General features: G+C 39.1%; 1 protein-coding gene across 1 annotated transcript; it reads right to left on the reverse strand.

Annotated features, from left to right (window-relative positions):
• Positions 1-933: 933 nt before the first annotated feature.
• Positions 934-19,842, reverse strand: ammecr1 (AMMECR nuclear protein 1). The gene is made up of 6 exons (XM_042499705.1): positions 18,368-19,842; positions 10,833-10,943; positions 8,678-8,792; positions 8,329-8,419; positions 8,125-8,221; positions 934-6,150 (listed from the first exon to the last, which is right to left on the reverse strand). The coding sequence occupies exons 1-6, from the start codon at positions 18,844-18,846 to the stop codon at positions 6,036-6,038; spliced, it is 1,008 nt and encodes a 335-aa protein (XP_042355639.1). The 5' UTR covers positions 18,847-19,842; the 3' UTR covers positions 934-6,035.
• Positions 19,843-25,910: the final 6,068 nt, after the last annotated feature.

Below are 25,910 nucleotides of genomic sequence, written 5' to 3' on the forward strand. Positions count from 1 at the left end.
GACAGTTTTCATCAGATTTACCACCAATGAAAACTGCTAAGAGCCAGTTTGCCAGAGTCCAACTACAAATCCCACTGAAACACAGAGATACTGAATGTATGTGTGTGCGCTGAAAAAATAGAATGACACATATTCTCTTTTCAGTTGATTTTGTATTTTTTTATTGAATAAATGATTTTAAAAGGTAATAACAATGTTTAAAACTACATTATCTTCACAGCCATTGCTTACATACTCAGATAACCCATCTATATATATTCTTTCAACCCTCCCCACACTTTTGTTTTGCTCTTTTTTTTTTTTTTTGCTCATTTCTTTTTTCTTCAGTTTTTTTTTTTGTGTGTTTGTTTATTTATTTGTGTTTTTTCTTTTGGAGTCATACTATCATAATAAATGCCATTTCAAGTCTTGTCACACTAACAGCAATTCAATAGGAAAGGAGGAAGGGTCTAGCTCTACAGGGGATGGATTTTTTTTTTTGAAGTTCCCAGTTCATATTATTCCATCAACATTTTTCAAGTTACTAAAGCAGAAAAAAAAATTTCAAAAATTGTAAAGGAAAAGAAAGAAAAATTGGTATGAGGAGTTACACCAGGCAACCCTCCCAGCCCATCAGGCCACTGCAACAGAAAAAAGTCATTTTGTACAGTGACACGTCTTAGAAGTCAGTGTCTCAAAAATTCAGAACATAGAAAACCACTAAAATAATTTTGAAACTAGATCCAAAATATTCTTTTGAAAAGAATTTATTTTGATGTACAAAAACAGTCATTTCCTTTTTTTATTTTCTTTTTAAATCTTTTTTTAATAAAAGCTTCAAACACAAGTTTATTGTAGTTCTTATTTCATTTGTCATTATCATTATTATTATTGATTCATTTATTCTTTTTTTTTTTTTTAAATTCATCTATCAGTGCGATTGTATACCCAGTGCAGCTACTGGGTCCAGAGTAACGAAAACAGGCTTTTTTCATCTTTAATGGCATAAAAAATAAGGAAAAATCCATCTTTTATACAAAGTATAACTGCTGGTCTTTAGGGAAAAAAACATTTATAAACCCATAAAGCTAGGAGGCACACCATGGGATTTTCATTTTTGTAAATTATAGCAATAATAATAATAATAATAATAATAGTACTATTAATACTACCACTAATAGTAATAATAATAATAATAATAATAATAATAAACAAAACAAGTAACAACAATTTGCAACGATTTTAAACCATCCGTGATGCCTTATACGGCTTCAGAGATAGACTCAATGAAAATTCATTGATAAATTGTGTTGCTCAATAATAAGTCAAGACAGTTGAGAAATCGCACACACACAAAAAAAGAGACATAAAGAACATTTTGTCAATTTGCAGGGGTGTCTTTTGGAAGGACAGGAAGCCAGGCCTTAAGAGCAGCATTTGGGCATGGCCGCTGGCATCTTTGGTTCAGTCAAACATACGAAGGTAACACGAGCTTGAGCATTCCACGAAATATGAGAATGACCACACAAGGAATGCTGAGGCTGAACTCTGACCCTGGTATGGAACCAAAACAACAATCTGCTACAACAAACTACGTCGTTCCATAGTATCCCATGAGGTATCAATGCTTTAAACAGTTAAATCAGTACAGAAGCAGGACTACTTTCTCTGCGTGTCACGACATTAGCTCCGCGTCCTGTTTGAGGTCCAGTGTGCAGGATTTAGGGGGATATATGGGCAGAAATGGAATATGATATCATAGGTTTTCTCTTTTGTATAAACAGAGATCGCCATGTTCACTGCCATATTTCTACATAAGCCCAGAAACGTCAAAACAAACATCGGTTTGTGTTTTCGCGGCGGCCACTGCACTACGAAGCCCAACTGCAATGAGCAGCGCCGGAGTTACACTGTTTTTGACATAAAAATGAGCTTTATTTAGTGTTTCTAGCGGTTTAAATCACCGAATCTGGTTGTTTTGAAGAGGAATCATTCTTCGTGGGTGTTTCGACTTCCGTTGAAAACCTCCTGAACATCTGAATCTTAAGTTAAAGGAGAAAAATGGCAACCTCCTGTTAGTTTGCGTTGGACTCGCTCCCCATAGCGACATGGCGAAGTGTGTCCAGAAAAACATAAAGCTGAAACTGCTTTATTCAGTTTTTGGTCAGTTTATGGGCCCGTTGTTCCCACGACATCATCATTTTGGGGGCCTGAAAACGCAAACTTTTGAAACCAGGATCCACATTGTAATCTTTTGAAAACGCCACCCCTTCTGTCGCGGTGTAAACTGGTAATGCACGGAGCCTGTGTGAACGCTGACGTCACGGCTGCACTTCGTGAATGAGTGTGGTGTTGTTATTATGGTGTGCTGTTACAAAATTACACCGCCAACTACTGGCCTGTTATACTACAGCGTTTTCGGTTGTTTTTGCTGATCCGTGTATGGCGGAGGCGACCTCTAGGGACAATTCGTCTCACGGTTTAAACCTCCTGGATCAAAAGAGGCGTGCACATTAACTCAGGAGAGAAAAGGTGCGAGCGTGTTGTGAGAATGCTGATTTGTAATGTGAAACTGCTTTATTCTGCATATTTGGCTGTTTTTATCAGATGATTTATTTTTTTGGAGAAGGGACCTCTGAATACTTTGGCTGGTTGCAATCTGCAATTCGCCCCTAGACGCCACTAAATCCCCCTAAATTTTACACACCTCGCCTTCAAGAGGAGACGCTTACCTTCGACATAGTTTGAGAGAGGCTGCGAAAGCCTCGGCAACCCTTCGAAAGCTTTCAGAACGATTCAGCAGCTAAAGGAAAAACGGAGGATGTGCTCGGAAAAATATAAAAGCAGCATCCGATCTTCCGGGAGAGGCAACGGTCACTACTACTGCCACTATCTACCTACAGAACGACACACGTCACACCTTGACAAACTAGGCCATGAGGTTGGGCCACAGTGTAGGGAGTAATCGAGAAGAGGGGGGAGGGGAGGCTACGTGTGACTTCTTGTCCTTTCAAACCTGCAGGGGTGTTGACTTGCACTGGTAAGAAAAAAAAAACACCTGTTGAACAGATCTGCATATATCAAGGATAGTAAAGGTAACACATGTAGGATTTTCTCTCAACATATCGCTGTTAAACGGTAAAAACGGCCATTGACAGTACATTCTGCAGCCCCATGGTTGCTGCAGGGACTTCTTCATTATATGTGTAAAGAATATTAGTCTGGTTTTCCCATAGGGAATTGATCCCAAAAGATTCTTCTCGGGGCTACTGTTTGTATCGATGACAGTCCTTCAGTGTTAAAAATGTGCCGCCATGACTCATTTTCGCAGCGACACACTGCAGAGAAAATCTTACATGTAGCATCTTTAAGTATGATATGATCAATGAGTCCGCATGACCAGTCACGAGCTGTGACCACCCCAATATGAGGTCCGATAGCACCATATTTGTCTTTTAAATCTCTTAATGGTTAATAAGAGTGTCTAAGCCATAGATCAAGCATATCAATGGATAAAACCATAGGTCTCATACTCATACATACATGCAACTAAAGACATTGCATGTGTATACAAAGACATATATGTAAAAGAGCATGGTCAATTTGGTTTTGCAGCAGAAGAATTCAGGTTGTGCTGTTTTAAATGGACCAGGAAACGAATGTCTGACTGCTCCTCCTCTGATGTAGTGTTTTCACGAGAGCATTCATTTTTACGAGGCATGAAACGGTCTTTCCCACGGTTCGAACGTTTACGGTACAAACGCCACAGTGCCCGACGTAATTTTTTTAAGAGAATGTATCGATGTGGGGCTTTCAAAAAAAATGAAAGGATTCGAGGACCAGCAGCTGGGTAAGACGTGAGCAAACAGGAGACTGCAGGCATACAGGAGCCCCCGTATGTCTTAAGAAAGCATTCAAGTGAGGGAAAAAAACAACGTCCACACTGTGGCGCCGAGGTGGAAAAGAGCAAACCACGGGACAGAGGAGCAGTCGGAGCATCAGCTACCGGCCCACCGTTTATTAAATCATTCATTTAAGGCAACACAACTTAAATCTGGGTCATTTCGGGTTACTGTGGATGGAGTGCCAAAAGCCCTTGACATTTTTGCATAAAGAAAAAATAACCTGTCAGTTAGTAAAGGCTGTTACGAAGAAAGATGGTAGTCAAGTAACAAGAACCTCTCAAAAATTCCAGTTAGCAAAAAAACCCAAAGCGAGCGGATCACAAAATGATCCTCGAACATTCTGGAAGTAGCCTAACGTGTGTGTGGATGTGACTCACAACAAGTAATATTTGGATGGGAAATGGCTTCTTAAGTCCTTACAAAGCCCTGGTTTTTCTTTTTTTTTCCTTTTTATTTGTAGACCTTAACTGCAAGCCGCCGGGCTCCATGCAGAGATTCGGCTCTAACGAATTCAACTGTGTTTGCTCTAAAACCTACTGCCAGACAGCTGACAAAACAGGCCGCCAATCTAAACATTTCCTGTGCCGCGGACACACGAGATCAACGGGATCTCACTGAGCGTGAGAGGAGAACGGTGGAGGTGCGGTTTCAACAACTATATCGACTGCTTCACAATCTGAAGAGCACCGTGACATGCACGTCTAAATGACACAAACATGTTCATTCGATTCTTTGTGCGTCAAGTGGTGTGTTTTCACTAAAATGACAACTGTAGTACATCATACTTTGTGAACGAGTGACAATGGTTATCTATAATCTGTAGAGGCAAGACAATGTTTCCACGACGACGACACGGGTACGAGACAAATGACTGAAACCGCCGGTATTCAGTGATGCAGCCTTGCCTGAGGCTGGCTGGTGTTAAGTTTGCATTCGAAAGGTTGACGACCCGAAAAATCAGAGAATGCAAACACTTCAAGCCAAACGACAGACCACTCTTACAAAGTGTGGAATAAAAATATGGCTTTAAGTAGTTATAGCATGTCCCATTCAAGTGACTCCCTGCCAGTAAACTCAACGGACACAGTCAATTTAAAAGAAAGCATCGTTCATGCACGTTTTTTTTGTGCCTGCTCCCCTTCTCCAACGCGTGAGGGGGGAAATCAGACCCACTTATATCAAATTTTTACAGAATTAACAAATCCCCTGCGCTGACTTGATTATCCTCAGACAGAAATGGCTTCCTCCACAATTACCTTAAATTTCAAAAACAAAGAAAAAAGAGAGGGGCTGAATGCCGAAACTCAAAATGTACACCACAAAACACCACAAATACTCAGGGGTAGGTTTCCCTAAAAAAAATCTCTGCGGGGGGAATCTTTTAGGTAAAATCCAATTTCTAAATTCACTCTACTGGTTTTCGTCTTGTGGCAGACCAATATCTATATCCACACACAGAAATACACACACGATTGTGAGCTCAAACAATAAACACTACCAGCAAAGGGCTTCACAATCCTACTATCTATACTTTGGAGTATACAGATCCCAATATATAGTCCCAACTACAACACTACAAGAGTTTACAAGCAACCTCAACAGTCAATTTTTTTTTTTTTTGAGAGGAATCGGAATAGACGACACAGCCTTTGAGAACTGCAGTTGCCTTGCTACATGGTATACATGTTTTGATAGTAAGATAAAGAAAAGAAGGAAAAAAATAAGTCTTAGTAAATGTAAAATTGTAGCAAAGCCTAAACAATAGAAGCGCGAGACTAATCCACCATAAGAGACTTCCTTCCATCCACAGAATCAAACACCTGATTAGGTTTGCTGAAAAGATTAATAAAATCTAATATTTGTTTAGTTTTCAAAAATATTAATGGATAGGGGGGTTATAGATATAGGTATACATATGCTGCAAAAACGTAACCACAGGCAAAGAAAAAAGAAACGTGGATTTCTTGCCGTAATCAAATGATGCTTCGTTGCCACCCGTTGCCATGTCAACGTCTGGGAGACGGCCAGCATGGCAACGGAAACTATCATCATAAAATGGTACAGTAGTAGAAATAGCTAGACCAGGAGGGGGCAGGCTCTCCTGGGAAAAGGTCCGCGGAGAGGTCCAATGATTGGTCATGCGGCTCGCTGTCAGGAATAATGGTTGTAGGGTGGTAGAGGGTGCCCAATGCCATTCTGGTAGTGATGGTGCTGGCGGTGGGCGATGTACTCTGCATAACCCATTGTCATCTTCTCGCTACGGTACCTGGGGATGAGACAAAATGCGTTAGTAAAGCAGGCGTGGCATGTTTGAAAAGCATCCAATAGGGGGGCAGGTGGCCCCCAAACATTTTCTGACTCACAATAACAAGTAATTTAAACTAGGAATTGTTTTTCTGTGTTTATATACAGAAAATTCGAGAGTAAATAAAACAGCAACAAAATAGAGCTTCATCAAAAAAAAGTACAAGTGGAATCATCCTGAAAACCTAAACTGTCCTAAAATTCAAGTGACATCCTAAAACCCCAAATACCTTCTAGATACAACCCATAATTCTAAAAATTTCCCAAAACTCTTGAAATGTCCTGAGATCATAGAATTGCACAACATTTTAGAACATCCTTAAACCCTAAAAACATCCTGAAATCGTAGAAACATGTATGGGGCTGCTGTGGCCCCTGGCTTACTGTCATTTTGCAAAGGTGGCCCCAAAACAAAGCAAGTTCAGGATCCCTGACTTTCACTGTGACCCTGTTTAACAGTGATACATCAAAATGGATTTAAGAAGTCTATGTGAGAAAAACAAATATTTCGATGCATTTTTTCTTTAACGATTACTCCATTTATTTAGCATTGCACATGTTGGTCTCACAATGGACAGTTTTTTTTCCAAAACAAAGTATCAGAGTTGTTGCAGCACAACCAGAAAAACATACATTATTCTTTCTCGTCAAAGCACGGCTCCTGAAGCAGTGATGAAGATTGAGCTACAGAGGTCTGCTAAGTTCACGTCATTTCAACGCAGTTTATCAGATTTCATAGGGCTGCCTCTGGAGCCACAACAGAACCTGTTAATAGACTATGATGTGCAAAATCAGTGGCGTTCCCCTTGAAGCACCGTGACTGGCAGAGGATATAGCAAATACTTATAATTTAGGGATGCACGGTTTTGAATTTTTGCTAATATTGGATATGCTGATATTTTCTAACTTATTTTAGACGATTGCTGCTGCTGTTACTAATAACTGCAAATATGTTTTTCCTACTAATTGCAGAGAATGTAAAGTCTTTGCTGCAGTGGAATTAACATTTTATGTCTAGTCTCCCTGGTGGCAGATGCAGACATAAAATGCAATCATTTGAAAAATTGTACACATACATCGGGCAACAGAACTACTTTAACCTATGTTACATGTAAAACCAGACATATCTATTCTTATGTAACAAATTTAAAACAAAACTGTAAAATTAATGCCATTTAAGAGTCTTGGATGATGCTGTGGTACTTACGTTTGAGGGGCTGTTTACTCGGCAACAGTTCTCTCATGAATTGCAGATTTTTGTTTTTTTAATGCAAAGGAAAGACTTGAAAGACAACTCGTTTTTAGTAATACCATTCTGGTCTAAACGTGGCCTAAGTGGCTTGAGTATTTGTTTACTAGGATAAATGTATAGGTTTTGTATAGGCCTTCTTTTACGTCTTTTTGTTTTTGTTCACTGCACTTGGCTGTAAGGCTTGTTTGCTTTTATTTTATTATTTCTATTTTTACATATTCAAAATAAGGATTAATTCATTTATTTATTAATTCATGCTTGCCCTGAGAAAGTCCTGACAATAGTCAAAACCAGGGGAAATATTGTCTATATTAACTAGTTAGTGTTGCATAGTTAAAGCATCATCTTGTCAGCCTGTCATATTTGAATAAATGTTAATTTTGGGCTGTTGCTAGCATTTGATCTGAATAAATGTTAATTTTGGGCTGTTGCTAGCATTTCATTTTAAAGCCGTTAATCTGCAGATACCAATTCCTTGCTGATATTACTGTCCATCCCTAATACACTTGTTCTTTCAAAAATCACATTAGCTTTATGTTCAGTTCTCCCAATTTGCTGGCCATTCAGATAAAACTTCAGGATTTTGTCTAAAGTTTGACGACATGGATCTGAATAAATGCAGCAGATTCGAGTACAGGAGTTACATATGAACACATGGGCATGTCTGTAAACGAGTAATCTTACCTGGTTAACTTAATGGTCTTCCTGAAGTCATTTGTGATGGGAGCTTTGTAACCTCCCTTTCGTAGTAAGGAATCTATGGTTTGAATGTGGTCCCAACCTTGATAAAAGGAGAGTTAAATCTCTTTACACATTCCCCAAAAAATACACATACATTATCTTTCTTAAAAAAAGCACGAGTCTGAACTGTGAACTGTATGATCTCACCTTGCTCCTTTGCAACCTCTGGTAGGTAGGTGGCGGTGCGCTTTGATCCTTTTTCATTGAAAAACTCTATCCTAATACCGTGAACACCCACCTAGAATTCAAGACATTCATGACAAGTAAAAAAAAGGTTTTGTTTAACCCCATACATCGCTCGAGAAGCTGTGAAAAGAACAAGCTGTAATCCCATATGGAGTACTGCTACATTTTGCAAACAGATGCCATGTTTTTGCATTTGATCAAACCGGTTACAGCATGCAGCAAAAAAAAAGTGGAGGCGCTGCTGTGTGTTAATAACAGAAAGAGAGAGCATTGAAGCACTATATTTCTCAATGCAACCATGTCTTTTTACCTCCCAGTCAAGGTAATCACCGACGTCCTCAAAGTTGGTGAGCAGAGACACTGAGCAGAAGAGGCGAGGCAGCTCATCCCTTGTCATAGGGGGGAAGCGGCTGTCTTTAAGGGCACTGCAGGCAGAAAAGACAAAGAAATACCATCAGAAGAGATGAGTCAGTAGTGAGTTATCACAGTCAAGTACGAATGTGTGTAGAATTTGAAAATGCAACTCTTTTTCTTTTATAAATTGAGGGCATCTTTATAACACCATGAAGGATCAGCTTTCTCGACTGTAGATGACGTGGAGATAAAGAGGCCGGCGAGGTCGCAGCGTGGACTCTGACCCCCTGCTGTTTGTGATGTGTGTCTGTACACAGTGCCAGTAAGGAGCATTGTGTGTTTACATACATTTGACCGTCAACTGCCCTCAGGTCAAAAACGCACACAGCAGGTATTAACACGTGACCCCGTTTACACTCAGTGACTCAGTCATGTGCTCTCTGTCATTTGTTAGATGCATCATGTGATGGGTTATGACATTTAACCTTTAAACCGCTTAAATATTACACGCATTCGTATTGCTCTGCGCACAAAATGCGCCTTTCAAAACTTTCAGCCCCATGATAGAGGCTGTGTCCTCGCCGCAGCGGCTGCGGGTTCGAATCCGGCCTCGGCCTTTTGCTGCACGTCTCCCCTGATCTCTCTCCCCCTTTCACACTCACACTGTCCTGTTAATTAAAGGCAATAAAAGCCGCCCCAAAAAATCTTTACAAGAGAAATTCTATATATATACATTAATATTATTTTCTACTTCCATTGAGTTATTTTCTAACCAACATCAGTCCTAATCATAAATATTCATTAATTTTCAGAATTTTTAGCCTTTAGATGCAAGGCTTTTGTCATGATGTCGTCGATATGTCAATGATTAGCAGCAGCATTTATTTTTTGTATACATCACAATTATAGTTAAATAACCAATACATTTCATTTGTGTCTCTCAATGAGTGCCAGGTCGTCCTACTCCATCCACATGAACACGTTTTGATTTTAGAACGGTAGCACATTTTCATGTATTTCTATATGATAGATGCCTGCTAACACACCTGCTAACACTCATCACCTGACTCTTCACAAACACTGAGCACGCATGTGCTGGTGTACACAGGAAGCCGGTTGTGTCCTCTGCAGTTGCTTGCTCAGTTACAGAACATACTACAAAGATGGTGGAAAGAGAGACACCCGAGATTTCTTTGCTTGGACTGAACCGAAGATAAGGAGGAACTCTTAATAAAATTAAATTATAAGTATAAGGCGGTCAAGGCAGCAGAAAACTGATTGGAGATGTTACAAAGCAAATACTGCGTCATGACAGAGTGATACTGGGAGCATTGTTGCCATTGGTGATGGAAAAAGGAGTAACGTTAAGCCACAGGATGAAATGACATTTTAAGTGAGGCCAAGCTATAATGTAATAATGGATATAATATAATAATGCTTGACAATCAGGACTGTAAGACCCAATCAGGAAGCGAATGTGGGCTTCTGCATCATAGTTTCCAAAGGTCTGTTTCCGCCTGTCCAGACTGAAACACAATCAGTTTTATTAAACTGAAACAGATTCAGCAGCGTTGCTGATGCAGGTATCATCGTAACAATAGCTACGCGTTTTAAAACAGAAACGGATTCATGTGGATGTCGCTTAAATGAATGATTTTAGCCTCTTTATTCATCGAAAGCCAGTTTTAACGATATACTGCGTTGCTTGCACACTGTACTTGCGGTTTGAGTGTTATAGAAAAATGCTTACACATCTACGGCAAACAGCATCCATGTGTCTAAATAAATAAACACAAAACATTTATGGAAAAATCTACTTAAAGACATTAATATGTTTTTAAATATCATTTTGAAACTCCGGGACCTGGTATCGATGATTATTGCAATCTGCATGAATGAAACAACAAAAAAGTAAATACTCAAAGAAACACAAATTATGGATTTTTTTGCACTCATGCACAGGATAAATACCAGTTGTGAGGGTATTTTCCTCTACTTTTTGTACATAGTCTCAGATGTTATAGTGCAATTCCAATGTGCCTGTTCACTTTAATTTACCTCTTTTGTCTGACGTTTTGAAACACTGAAACTAACTTTGTGTTGTTTCTTACCTGGTAAGGGTGTACTCCCTGAGTCCTGAGTGCAGATTCATGGCAGAAAATGTACCTATACAACCCCTCAACCGCTTGTCTCTGCCTATTTTCCACGTGACAAACAGCGGGCTGGAAAAAAAAACAAAAGACACATGTTAGAGCAGTTGGACTTTAATAACTTCCACACCAGATGTTCATTACTACATTGTATAAAAGTTGCTTAATGGCACACAGTAGTTACTTCTGATTATGTATGCCAAAACCGTTATTTGCATTGGGTAAAATTGGCACTTTTCTACACAATGATACATAAGCTTTAATCCAAGACTGCAGGCTATATCCATCAACCCATGACTTGATAATCTATTCTTTTAATACTTAAATTTCTACCCTTTATGAGTATTTTTTTCCAACTTTCACGATGCCAGAAGCAGTTCAGGAAAAGAACATCAGCATACAAATGAGCCTCGTGAAACTGATCACGATAAGAATTCCTTACACGATCAGATATAAAATTGTATCCGTTTCACAAACAAAATGTGTTAAAGATGATGAATAATCCCATAAACACTGCATAACAGGAACCTACAGCAGAACAGTTTAAAGGGACAGTTCACCCCCAAAATCAGAAACACACATTTTTACTCTTCCGTGTAGCGCTATTTATCAGTTTAGACTCTTCTGGTGTGAGTTGCTGAGTTTTGGAGAAATCAGCTGTGGAGATGTCGGTCTTCTCTCCAGTATAATGGAACTCGATGGCGCTCAGTTTGTGGTGCTCAAAGTGTGAAAAAAAGAAATCTGAAAAAAATCAACAATGTTTTTTTTTCCCAGAAATCGTGACCAACCGGGTCATAACGCAAGATAATCCACAGACTTTGGGAGCAGTTTCATGAAGAATCTGTTTTTCTTTCTGAATTACACCTGCCAACCATATCACTGGGCAAAGGAAGTGTGTATCTACTGTGACCTCTCTGAGCACCACTGAGCTGGCTAATGCTACAGTTCAGTCGAGGCAGACGCCATTAACCCTTTGAAAACTGGAACATTTTCTGCGCTGCTCTCAAACACCTTTTACAAGCATTTAAACCTTTGAAACCAGAGCAGATTGGTGTGATTTCTTTCTTTTTACTAATTTCTTGGTATTTTTTTATTGTGTTGCTCATTGCCTTCTTACCATGTTTTGGAAATAATCAAGTCAATTTGCTCACATTTCAAAGGGTAATGTTTACATGCTGCACAGTCACATGCTCAGTCTCCTTGTCCATGAGTAGATGCACTTTTCCTTCGGCGTAATAACTCAGTTTGTTCAGTAGAAAGAAAACAGTTCCCTCACGAAACCGCTCACAAGTTGTGGAGATTATCTTGAGAAACCCGGTCATGATTTCCGGGGAGAGACATTAGTGTTGAGTTTATAATTTTTATTCATTTTTTGGCACTTTGGGCACCTCAGGCTGAGCACCATCTTGTTCCATTATATTGAAGAGAAGGCAACTGATATCTCCAACACTGTGCAACTAGGCACAAAAATCTAGGCGGATAATGAGCACTACAAGCAATGGCAACTCACACCAAAACAATCCAGATTTCTAAAAAGCATTAGAAATAAAAGTTAAAAAAAATATGCTTTGTTGATTTTGATGTGAACTGCCCCTTTAAAAGGTATCTCATTTTGAGTCGATTGTATTAAGCACTTTGGAGAACAATACTCAACATTGTGGCAATGTTGGCAGGCAACACAGTGGATCAGAACCAAAATTATGCATAACAGGGATTGCCATGCAGTCTTATGTAAATAAGTACAGACACTCTTTCTACACAGCACACCTTTCCAGTCATCTACTGCATTTCTAATGGTACAAGTACGCTTTCATTTGAACCATTAAAACTGCCTACTCTTGCTGCGTAACTGCTCCTGCTTCTATCAAGCTTCACTGCAACCAAATGTGTCTTTTATGCTTCAGTGTATTTTCTTTCACTAAACCACACTGTGTATTGTGTTGTGAGCCTTGTCAAAGCGCTTCACGTTCACTGTGACAGTGACTGCTTCTGTCTGGTGGCTCAACAGATTTCATTTTGATCTTCACTAAAAGTTTATCTGCCTCACCGATTCACTGTCACTTGCCCATCGGAGGTCTCAGGTGCCAAGTCACATACTGCTGCAGGGCTCCCCACTATTTTTTCACGTAATATAAGCACCGGCCCAATTTTGAGAGCACCGATTAAAACACAGGAAATGAGACTTTCATACTTGAGCAATGTTACTTGTGTCACTGATTAATTGTTTGGTAATGGCCAATTATCTTTGACAGAAACAAGTGTTTTCTTGTCTTCTAAAACAGCTTGTGGCACTAATGAAAATCAAACTGTGTAAAGAGAAAATAGACAAGGGGAGGAAAATTAGCACTTTGTTTCGTTAGTGAAGAAAGTTTAAACTCCAGAACCAACTGACTCGACATTGACATATACACATTTTGTTTTTTGAAATCTACTGAATATTGTACTTTAAAAATAAAAAAAGCGCAAAAGTCCAATTCTTACAAAAAGAAACAAACATGAGACATTTTCTCCTTGAAAAAATTAAAATTTTATTTTTAGCTTCTTCACATATGAAACAACCGTTTCACAAAATCAAATTTTCTAATTCAATAAAGTAGACCTACCAGTGTTTTCCGACAAAAATGTAAATTACAAAAGGAACAGAAAACTACAGCTACAGCACACAGCGCAAATAGTCCAATGGAAAAAACGAAGTGTTGTCTTATGGTCACCGCTGCAGACTTTGATGTCTCACAGAAGTTTCACCTCAAAAAACCTTTGCCTGATAACTGTCCCATGGCTTCATTATACCTTCCCTGGATCATGCTCCCCGTCCTCTTCCAGTGATAGTGTTGTCTTCAAAGGGTGCATCAACTGGGGCAAAAGTTATGTAAAAAAGAAAAGATGGCTTGAGTTTACCACTTTGTTGCAAAAATTGATAAAATGACATGTATTCACAACATAGTATGTTTAGCTCGTTATTACTTTTGAACATTAATCTTAAATTTCAACTGTCTGCAATAGATAAAAAATTAAAGTATCTTATGATATTCATATCCATGCTAGTAAACATGACATTGCACTTATTTCAATTAATAATACCCTGACGAACGTAGTTTTACAACAATTCAAGTAAACGTATGTAAGCTCGCTAATATAGACGACTAGTTAAACTAACGTACCTGCAGCAGCACTCGCTGGCCAGCGTAGTCCATGTGTCCTCTTGCCGTCAAAATAAGGCGAAATGTTTTGAAATGTATGCTGGGTAGGCAGTCCTTGAGGCAGCTACTTTTGCAGTGTGGGGCAACAAATTTTCCGTTTTGTTTACCTTGTCCCTATTCCCCCTTTTTTCACCCTTTCAAACCTGGATCATCAGATTTCTTGAGCTGCGATCAGACACCTTTCACAAGCATTTAAACCTTTGAAACATGAGCTAATTTGGTTTGATTCCTTTCAAAAACATAGGAATAAAGATAATAAGCAACTTAGCAAGAACCAGTAAAAGGTGAAAAGAAAATGACCAGAGAGAAGAGAGAATCACCAGAAAATTATCAAAAAAGGGAAAAATTAAAGCTTTTTTAAAATAATAATTAGAATTATATAATTGGTTAATTGTTACACCAAAAAGCTATTTATATTTATCAATTTTAGCATTTTTAACACTTAAAAACATTTTTTTTGGGTTATTAGTTTTGTGTTTTTGGTTTAAACTTTTTTGTGCTGATTTTGATTCAATTTTCTTGTAGTTGCAACCTTTTGTCAATTTTTGCTCATTTTGGGGTCTATTTTTTGCAACAGATCTTTTTAACACCCTGCAAGTTACAAACTGCTGCTGAGGAAAACAAGAAAGATCTCAGGGCACCTGTTGAGTTGCTTTTACAGACCCGCAAAAATCTCAGAATTTAGGGAGAACACAGAATGATACAAAGTGACACACTGACATTTAAAGGATGCCAAAACAAACAAACAAAATACAGGAAAAAAACCTCTAGTTTTCTGTTGTTTTTTTGAATGGTCCAGCTCCAAAAATACAAAATCAATATGTGGTGGTGGATGTTTTAATCATGGCAGGCCGCCACAAATAAATGAATGTGTGGGGAACCCTGCTTTGAGCATATATTGAGTTACAGCTCACTGCGCTCCATCTGGAGGAGACGACTGGCTGTTTTTACTAAATGTCAACAACATGTAAGCCAGACAGCCAGTCTAGACAGCAAAAACACACTCTGTCTCAAAGGGATTCACAACTGCGATGGGTTTACCATTATGACCTAACATAAAGGGCACATTTGCAAGATGCATGGGTTCTTCTTTCTACGTTTTAGTACCAATGTCTCCTAATAAAGACCACAGAATGAAACAAATAATGATGATCTGAGGCTCTGAATTGCTCACTGGCTAACGTCGCAGAGCTCTGAGTGTATGTCAAATGTTGTAGTTGTTCTGAGCATTTCAATAATTCAATCTGACAATGCCCCCAAGTGAAGGACATACTGAGGACACCACAGACCATAATTATAAGTTTCTCAAACTAGTGGGAGTTTACACATTGGTGGGCATTAGCCGACGACATTCCTGGTCATGACTGGCTGGTTGGCTTTAGACCTTCGTTCCATGTGCTGAAGGTTAAGTGCCATCTCTACGTCCACCTGGCAGACTTAAGTTCACGTGTAGAGCTTAGTGACTTTTTAAGCTTTTTTTATAAATATTTGACATAATAAAATGACACATAACTTAAACTTGTGGGTGAGAATGCAAATAAAAATTGAAATTTCTCGGTTGCACATAGCAGCAAATACAGTCTGGTCTGTTGTTCAGCTGACATGTTTTGTTTTCATCAACATTATGTTGCTACCACCACATGACATTCCTAATAATAAAACTAGCATTGTATCATTCAGAAAGTCAGCAGCAAACACAATTTTTCTTCAAACTATATCCATTCCTAATTCAGTGTTTTACAGATTGCACATGTGACATCAGTTAATGTTTATCAGGGTTAAATGCTGAGCATGGCCACTGGCACTTGAAGTGAAGGTCTTAAGTGATTTTTCATGACACAGACACTGGGAGACAACTCCCAAAAAGGATTGGGAAAATATAATGTGGTGGCTCACATATTTGAGCGTGGACAAGCGCATTAATTTATAACTGCTGCCATGTAAGAATCAGGAATGCCAGAAATGAATTCACAGAAACTAAGAACAAAAACAGTAAAGGTGTGGTACAGTGAGCTGTAGCCACTCTGTCTGGGACGTGTCGATTGTTCTGTGTTTGTCACACCACTGTCAGTTTTGAATGGTTCTCATATTTGAATGCGTGAAGACTCTTGCCTGGAGTTAGCTGGGGTGATATTGAGATAAACTCTGGCTAAGTGTGATATATTTTGAGGATTCCCTTGTATAATTAAAGGGTCCAACATTTTGGATTTTCTTTCAAAGGTCAACAAACCCAAAAGCATTTCAACAGACTCATAATTCAATACAATCAAGTATAGTACTGTGCAAAAGTCTTAAGCCACCATAGATTTGTTGTTATAGCAAAGTTGTAAGATATATATTTATTTCTCAGTCTCTTTATTACGATACAAACAAAGAATACACAGAACACACACAATGCATTAAAACATCAACAAAAAACCAAGTCAGAACAAAATTACTTCTTCAGATTTAAGTCAAAATTTAGTGTGAAACATGTAATTGTACGACCACAACAAAAGGTGGCCCAAACAATCAATACTGAGCTTTGGACATTTCTTGAATGCAACCTGGTGTAAGTACACCAGAGGATTAGTATTGTAAATCTCATATTGTCTGCCCAAGAGAGTTCAACACATACTAAGTGGAAAGGGAGGTTACACTAAATACTTGCAGCTTTAGCCTACTCAAGTTAATTTATTCTGAAAATGTAATTCTATATATATATTTCCTGTATGTTCTGCTTGTATTGAAGTAAAGGGAATACCGAGAAATATTCATTATAACCTTACTAAAATAACGTCTGGTAAGTTTAAGGCAGCCTGAGACTTTTGCACAGCACTGTATACATGCAAAAGAAAGAAGATGTTGATGTGAATGTGCTGAGTAAGAAGATAAGTGGAACAGAGTGCAAACAGTGTTGAAACTGTTTACATAAATACACACTACTCACAACACATCATATGCATTTGAAATGTCTCTGACATTGTAACGGTATGCACTTCGACTTTACACTGTATTTTGTCACATGACAGTCAAAAGACATATAAAAACACAATAAAGCAATTCATTTAACTTATTTTATACATTTTAAGTGGATCCTTGTCAATAAGTCACTCAAAAGTATAATTGCCCATTTCAGCTAAACTCACAGTTTGAGTATAAAGTCATTGCAACACTAAAGAAAGCATTTAGAGCCGCACAGTTTAAGTAATATGCCCATAAAGTCACATGCTATCACATTACAAGGCTCATAAGGTGGGGTCAAAATGTTTCAGTGGAGGGCGCAGGAGTGCGGTTACAAGCATAAAACATACATTTATTCACCTTATGATTAATTTTGACATGACACATGCAATATCAACGAATACTTCAAATTACTAAACACTGTATTCGTTAGTTGTTGTGTTTTTTTAAAAACTGTCAACACTGTTTGTTCGTTAATTTTTGCTCATAAGGGACTGCTTAGCCGGAACCACATTTTCTTTGTTGGCTGATGCTAATCTCGATTAACATCAGTGTCCCTCAATTAAACAATGAATTACCAGAGACAACTTTCTGCAAAGCGAGGGAATAATATATAGGGTCATTTAAACGCGACACTTAAAAGACTTTTTAAACATTTATAGTTAAATTAATCACCACAAGCTCATTTGCTCTTCGTTGCTAAGCTAATGTAGCTCGTAGCTAAAAAAGCTAAGCCTGTGTGTGGCAACCCCAGAGTTTATTGAGGGCAGCATTAAAGATTAAAACTGCTCCTGTTGACCTTAAATGTTGTGTATTTTTTGCCGTTTTGGTGCTCTGTTGTAACTAAGAAAACTGGCATTGTTAAACCGAAAAAATAAGCGATGTTTTATTACTCGTTCCACCCTTTCGTTGAGCTTTAGCTAACATTAGCGAACAGGCTTATCGTTAGCCTGTTTTTTTTTTTGGATAAACAGTATCCCGAAATGTTTTTTTCTCGCCAACTAGCGACGATAAATCCACATTCATTTATAGGTTAAATAGCATTTTAACATAATGTAATACCATTCATTGAAATGTTAGGTTAGTACAGCTGCGGGTCGGTGCCGACAGTGTTTTTCGACTAGGCCCAACGATCCCAACTTGGCTAAATTAAGCTGTGATAGCGAGGTTTTAGTGTTTAATTTAATTTCAGGAAAATGTAGTTTCGATGTGACAGTTTGCGCCTTTAAAAGTGGAGGTGAAAGCAAAGCGAAAGGCATCAAGTGTGCCGCAAGAGACTATAGTTTGAGAGGATACACCATTGAGCTTTGGCATGCAGCAAAACAACAAAAGACAAGGGAAAAAAATACTCACTAGGGATCATTTGTAAACCTGGGTGTTCTCGGAGGTTGGTATCCGTACAGATGGCAATAAAGCACGTCAAAACAGAAGCAGCACATCTCCGCTGAGACGACCATTTTCCTGCCTCCACTTCCCGAACCAGGTCCCGAGCTGAGATTCGGGGAGAGGCCGGATGAAGTGTAACCGGCCGGGGCTGGGGACAGAGCGTTCGTGCCGCCGCTGCCGCCACTACTACTACCGCTGCCGCTAACGTTACCCCCGGGTCCCCCCAGGCCGTTGGCTCTGCTCACGTTCGCCGCTGCTGCAACGGTCGCGGAGGAGCCAATCCCCAACTCCGAGCCACAATGTCCGGTTCCTGCCACCCCGCTTCCCGCCCCCACCCCGCCGGGACCCCCCGACCCGGGCGATCCCGACAGTTTCTGCTTCTTCACCCCGCAGCACCCGGCCGCCATCTTGGAACAATCTGCACCGACACACCGCTTCCGACCCATAACCGTCACCGCGGGAAGGGTGGGGGGGAACGCCGACCAGACGTAGAAATCCCACTGCGTTGATACGTATGACGGACAATACTCCACTTTCACTCTTTTTTTTATTTTTTTGTCGGACGACGAAATAACCGATGTGGTGAGAAGACTGCAATGTCACCCTAGCGTTGCCTTTAAAAAATGCGTGACTTCGCTACGCAAAATCCATAGCTGGATTTTTTTTCCTTGAGTAGTCCAGCTTTTTTTTTTTTTTTGAACAAGTCCCAGCCCCAAAAAAATATTCACCCTAACACGACACCATCCGAGGCAAATCTCACTCAGTTCCCCTTAAACATGCAAGTTCAGGGAGTGCACGGTCCGAACAGGCCGCAGATGACAGTAGCCAGGCGGTCCAGATGTGAAGCCGACAGCCAGTGCGCTGTAGCCCAGCAGCACACCTCTCCAAGTGGAAGCCGGGAGCTTGAGTACGCAGCAGGACCCATAAGCTTCAGCACAAATTGCGCACAATGTCTCGGGCAGCGTAGCTTCTCATTGCACCAGCTTTGTTTTGCCTCACGAACTTCTAATTACACAACAGGCCCAGTATGTTGGAATTCCAGATAACGCAGAGTAAAATGGCATCTGACAATGCGGGGTTGGCATGGCACAATGAAACGCGTCAGCGCCGAGCAAGTCATTTCAGTAGCCCACAGTTTGCACCTGCATGATGTCTGCTCTAAAGAGAAAAAAAAATCTCAATAACAGCCTCGCGTCAGATGTAGAACTGAAAGTTTTCAGTACAGGATTGTTTGGAGGTTGTCATCCGTTTATGCGGATACATAGAGAAGAGCATTCTCGTCCGTGAGCCGTGAGAAATCCTCCGGGTTTGGCAACCCTCGCTCCGCACCCCGTCTCTCAGCTGCTACCATTCAGTGCTGTTCGGGTAAAAGCCCTGTGATCAGTCTGTGGGCACAAGCATCGGTGTCGTCGGCACGCCGGAAGCGGATTCAGAGACTGCGTTGCGCCCGGTTGCTACACATTCTGCGTAGCTTCTGGGGGGATCAAATTTGCAATTCAGAAGAAATGTACGGTGCCGTGGAAGCATGCGCGCTCCCGACGCATGTGTGCGTGCATGGAAAAGTATCAGTATCCCCAAGCTATAAAAGGGACAGAGCCAGAGTGGACCCTCTGCTCTGGGACTGTTTTTTTAGACAATTTGCACTAAAATGTGTGTCTCTATTGGGCATTTGAGGGTGTCCCTTCTTGTTTTGTGTCTCTGTGTTGTCTGTTTCTGTCTTCTTAAGGTAATATGTGTCTTTTTTGGTCATTTGTGCCAATTTTATGTCTCTCTGAGGTATGTTTTTGTCTCTGTGTGGTTATTTTGTGGCCGTTGCCTGTCTCTTAGATGTATATTTGTGTATCATTGTGCTTGTTTTGTGTGTCTTTGTGTCTTTTTCTGTCTCATAAAGGTGATTTGGTTTTTTTTTCTCTCTTTGTGTGTCTTTGTTGTCTTTTTCTGTCCCATTAAGGCAGTTTGTGTTTTTTTCTGTCTCTTTGTGTTTATTGTGTCTCTTGTAGGCATTTGTGTGTGTGTGAAAAATAATTTTATGTCTCTGTGTTTTTTTTTGTTTTTTTTTGTTAGCCCCAATATTACTAGCTGTGAATTTTGCAGTTCAGAGGAACTGTATGGTTCAAATGCGCGTGCATGGAAAAGTATCAGTATCCCCAAGCTATAAAAGGGATAGAGCCAGAGTGGACACTCTGCTCTGGGACTATTTTTTTTAGACAATTTGCTCTAAAATGTGTCTCTTTTAGACATTTGTGGGTGTCCCTTATTGTTTTGTGTCTCTATGTTGTCTGCTTCTGTATCCTTAAGGTAATATGAGTCTTTTTTAGTCATTTTGTGCCTCTTTAAGGCAATTTTGTGTCTTTTTTAGGCAATATTATGTCTCTCTGAGGTACAGTTTTTTCTCAATGTGATTGTTTTGTCTTTTTCTGTCTCGTTAAGGTAATTTGTGTTTTTTTTGTCTCTGTGTTAATTGTGTCTCTTCGAGGCATTTCTGTGTTTTTAATTAATTATAATTTTGTGTCTCAGTGTGGTTGTTGCCTGTTTTTTTTTCCAGCCCCAATATTATTAAATGTGAATTTCTAAATCAGGAGAATGCACATTCCCAATGCATATGTACAAATAAAGGCAAAAAGCCACAAAATTATATATATATATATATATATATATATATATATATATATATATATATATATATATATATATATATATGGGGTTTTTTTTTTTTTTTTTTTTAAAAAGGGAAATAGTAGCTATGACATCTGCTTTTTATGCCTCCTTTGCATTTCACACATAAACAAAACTTTCTCATGCCTCTCCAGTGTGTGATTTGAGACAGCATGCTGGCATTGCGGCCTCTAGTGTGACATATAACATACGCAGCGACAGTGCTTTAGAAACAATAACAATGGCATAAAATGGCAATAACAATAATTGCCTTCTCTGTTATATGGCAGCGGACCTCGCCCTCTGCTCAGAGGGTAAGGACCTTCTGAATCCTATTGTTTTCTCAATTGACATTTCCGGCTGCTGTTCTTTGAATGAGCTGCTAACTGCACTGTAAAACAGAGACGGTATATGATCTTTATTGTCACGTTAAACGTCACAGCCATCACGCCTCTTTTGCCTCCTGGATGCCGGCATGCTGTCTAAAATGACACACTAAAAAGCGGCATGTTGTTGACATTGTTTGGTGTAAAGAATGGACTTCATAGCGGCACTATTGCGCAGTCTCTGTTTAAAAAGGGGGCTGGTAATTTGAGAGACAGTTTGCAGATAAAGGCCGGAGGGGAGGGGGCCCTGACTCTTTGGGTCTGTGCCCGGTAGGCCTGTTCAGTAATCCATCCATGCCAACTCCACCCCCATTCTGCCCCCACAACCTCCAGTCAGGAATAAATGTATCAGGAAAGAGAGCAGTGACCATTGTCCAAATGTCAGTGATTAATACACACGGTCATCTGATGATGACTGCGCCCTGACTCATAATGAGAGATAAAACATGAAGACACTGACATTCTGAAATTCATTTTTAGGATGTGCTTTCCTTCCCTGTTGTGCATTCACAACACTCATGTTGAATCAGCTAAATACCTCTTAGGTCTGACTGAATTTAAAGCAGTGTGACGCCTGAATCCTTCTGTAACACAGATTCAGGGCTTCAGTGACATTTGTTGTTTTTTCATAATTTTATGTCAACTGAATTTATGGGACATTTTATCAGGAGATATATATTTAATCATAACTCATATTTCTTCAAGGTTTATGGACTGAGTTTGATTGTTGGCAAAGCTGAACACTTTGGGAAAAAATAGTAAGGCTAAGACAGTTTATAGCAAGGATACTCGACATGCTTTCCTTGAGGGCCACTTTTGCAAAATGATAGGAAGCCAGGGGCCAGGGGCCAGTCACAGCAGCCGCATGCATCTTTAGGATTTTTGGATATTTGTAGGATTTTAGCAAGTCTCTAGGATTCAAGGACATTTCTACAATTCAAAGAATTACTAGAATTTCAGGACATTTTGGGATTTTTAGGATGTTTCTAGGATTTTAGGACATTTTTAGGATTTCGGGTTGTTTCTAGGATTTTATGAAATTAAGGATTTCAGGATGTGTTAAGATTTTAGGACATTTCTAGGATTTCAGGAGGTTCTAAGATGTTAGGATGTTTTTGGATTTTAGGACATTTCAGGGATTTTAGGATGTTTCTGGGATTTTAGGACATTTTTACGATATTAGAAGGTTTCTAAGATTTAAGGACATTTTTGGATTTTAGGACTTTTCGAGGATTTCAGGACATTTCTAGGATTTTAGGATGTTTCAGGGATTTTATGACATTAAGATATTCTAAGATTTTAGGACATTTTTCAGAGATTAGGACATTTCGAGGACTTTAGGACATTAGGGTCTAGGACCTCTGTCGTGGGTGCGGGGGATCCTCCACTGGCACTTTTTTATATACAGGCCATGTGTGGTGCTGAATCTCATAACATTGCTAATGCCAATTAAAATGATGTAAACGTCTGCAATATTGCAGCGCCCAAATAATGCTTGTGCTTATAATAAACTTATCTTAAGGGTAATGTGCATTCAACGTCTATTCTCTTCGCCGCCCGTTTGCTGAGACATATTTGTGTTTATCATCTGGACCAGAGCGGTAAACAGTAACCCACAGACACCCCTCCCATTAAGTGCCTCGTGACTGACTCAGCATAATGCTTCAGCACAGTTTTAAAATACGGCCTATTATTGTTGGCTCTTGTGGGTATTGGTTTGGAAACAGGCCTTCCTGGGTGGACTAAAACAACAAACAGGCTAGTTTAAAGGTCCAGTGTGTAGGATTTAGGGGCATCTTTGGCAGAAATGCCATAGCCTGTCATACATTTGTTTTCATTATAATCACCTGAAAATATGTTTTTGTTTCCTTAGAACAAGACAATTTTATCTGTACAAGGAGGTGATTCTTTCCACAGACCAACTCGCAAAATTTTGGTTTTTATTGTATGAAGCACTTTGTATTTTGTTTTTTTTTTGTATGAAAAGTGCTATACTAATACAGTCTGAATGTTTAACTCTTTGAAACCTGGGCATGTTGGTTTTATATTTTTGCAAAAACACAATGAGATAAAACACATGGCCCAAAAATTAGTAAGACATTATTAAAACAGCTACAAGAGATTACCAGAAAATAAGCACAATAAAATAAATAAAATAAAATAAAAAGAAAAACAGCAAGTAATCAACCACCACTCCCCATCCAAAAAAGTGCTCAAACTTGAAAACTTTTTTTTAAAATGTAACTTATTTTTTAAAAATCTTAAATATAGAATTATATTAACTATGAATGTAGTTTTCTGGACATTTATCCAGTTTCTTTTTTTAAATGATTATTTCCCTCCTAGAAAAGAACAAAACACGTCTTCTTCTCACAGTTTACGGGACACTTCTTGTCAAGGTGCTCACTGTCTTTTCCCCGTGCTTTACAAAGAAATCGAATCAATTTGCTCAGGTTTCAAAGTGTTAAGCAGCTCGTAAAAGGCATTTGAAATGCAGCACAAGACATCCAATCTCGAAACAGGTTTCATAGGGTTAAATACTTATGAAAGGCTTGTTAAAGCGGCACAAGAATATGACGTCGCTATGAAGTTTTTAAGGGTTAACTGATATTCAGCAAGAAAATGTGATTATTTTTGCTTCTTTACTTGTATTGCAATCTGCTTTATTATCATGCATTAATTTTTCCAGTTAATAGGAAACCCCATCACAGACCGCTGAGCTTAGCGGAGCATGAAGCTGGTATGTACACATGGCTTAGTGCAGCTGAGCAGAGTGTTTCCTCTTTAAAACCCCATTCATGCAACCGTTGGATTTTAGGCACGGATGACTGCAATGCAATCCACCCCGTGCAGATTATCTTCTGAAACTACAACAGGAAAAGAGGGAAGCAGACTGAATTTCCTCCCACTCCAGCCACAGTATTAGCGCCGCTCAAGGTCAAGGTGGCGTTTTAAGCCCAATCGGCTGAGCTAAGAGCATTATCGTTGGCATTTTAATCTGCCTATTTAAAAAATCCCCACATGCACAATCATCATTTGGTGAATATATATGTGGAGAAAATAGACCGGTTTGTTCCATTCACTCACTGTCTGTTCTATTCTTGGGTGCAGAGACAATCTGGCATGTTGTTATTAGGCCCTGTGGTGGAATTTCCCGTAGCAGCAGGACTCGCTCGCCTCTCAGTCTGACTGAAGACAAGAAAGCGAGCTGAGCTGAATTAAATAAATAGAAAGTTCAGTCAAACTTCACAGGTAAAATATAGCAACCACATTAAGATTTTATGGCAATAAGGGCAGCTTTAGGTACTATCGGTTGATAATGTGTGTTATAATGCATTTGCCGTTGGTGGCCAATGAATGTTATTGTTTAGATCTCCAGTGCAAATTATGTAATTTGGCAAAATTCCTCATGATCAAAATGTCAATCAAATCATGTAAATCTTTGAAAATGTTTTTTTTATTTCCTTCCTTTTCATTATGTATGTTTTATCTTCTCATATGTGTTTACTTTGTCTCTTATATGCAGATGTTAAATTATTATTGTTATAATAATAATATTGTTGTGGAAAAACATGCAACAAAGGTATAGCCCCAGTGATACAGTGGCAGGAGCCCATAGGAGGTGAAACAAATAGAAAATAAAAATAAAAGTAAAAAAAAAAAAAAAATAAATAATAAAAGAAAGTAAAAAAGTAAAGTAAAAACTAGAAACAAACAAGAAAGTACCCTAAAAGTGCTGAAAATGTATTTATTTTATTACATTTTTCTTGTAACATAATTAAATAGAAAATTATTATAAATTTAATTTTCTCCTTATTTTTGGGATAATTTTCTAATGGTTAATTTCTTGTCACATTTGACTGATTTCTTGCAGTTTTTTGTGACATTTCTTGCTCATTTCCTTTTTCTGCAGAAAAAAACTAAACCAATGTGCTGATGTTTCAAAAGGGTCAAATAGCCTTTGAAAGGCGTCTGAACGCAGCGCAAGAAAACCGATGTCGAACAAGGTTTGAAAGGGTTTAGGAAAAAGATTACAGAGAATGATATACAGGGAAAATGTGACTTCACTTCAGGGTGGAGCCAGAAATCTCTGCTGGAGAGGAAAAGCTCGATCAATGACGTCACAGTTCCCAGGTCACAAGGTCACTAAAGGTCATGGACTGCATATACCCCGATGAAAACGTCGATATGAACTGCACGTCATCTGCTGTGTGTGTATAGGACACAATTTGGATGACATTTTGGTGACTGTGAAAATCATCTTTTGGTAACATTTCTGGAAATACTAACAAAGCTTATCACATAAACGCAATATGAGATCACGCTCTGACTTCTGGCACCATATCGCCTGCTTCGCCCTCTCCTCCCTGCAGAAACCTTGTCATCACTTTATCTGGACTCAGCTGTTTTCCCCTCTGGCTCCCAGTGTAATGACCTTTCTCTCCAGCCAGAACACAGTCACTCCCCAT

Source organism: Plectropomus leopardus, chromosome 13 (assembly GCF_008729295.1).
Source record: "Plectropomus leopardus isolate mb chromosome 13, YSFRI_Pleo_2.0, whole genome shotgun sequence".
NCBI classification, from domain to species: domain Eukaryota; kingdom Metazoa; phylum Chordata; class Actinopteri; order Perciformes; family Serranidae; genus Plectropomus; species Plectropomus leopardus.

Excerpts from the sequence above, each read along its gene's own strand:
- ammecr1 (XM_042499705.1), bottom strand. The coding sequence starts at position 18,846 with ATGGGTCGGAAGCGGTGTGTCGGTGCAGATTGTTCCAAGATGGCGGCC. Across the intron at positions 8,420-8,677 it reads GTGATTACCTTGACTGGGAG|GTGGGTGTTCACGGTATTAG; the intron begins GTAAAAAGACAT and ends CTTGAATTCTAG. Across the intron at positions 6,151-8,124 it reads AAGACCATTAAGTTAACCAG|GTACCGTAGCGAGAAGATGA; the intron begins GTAAGATTACTC and ends TCTCATCCCCAG.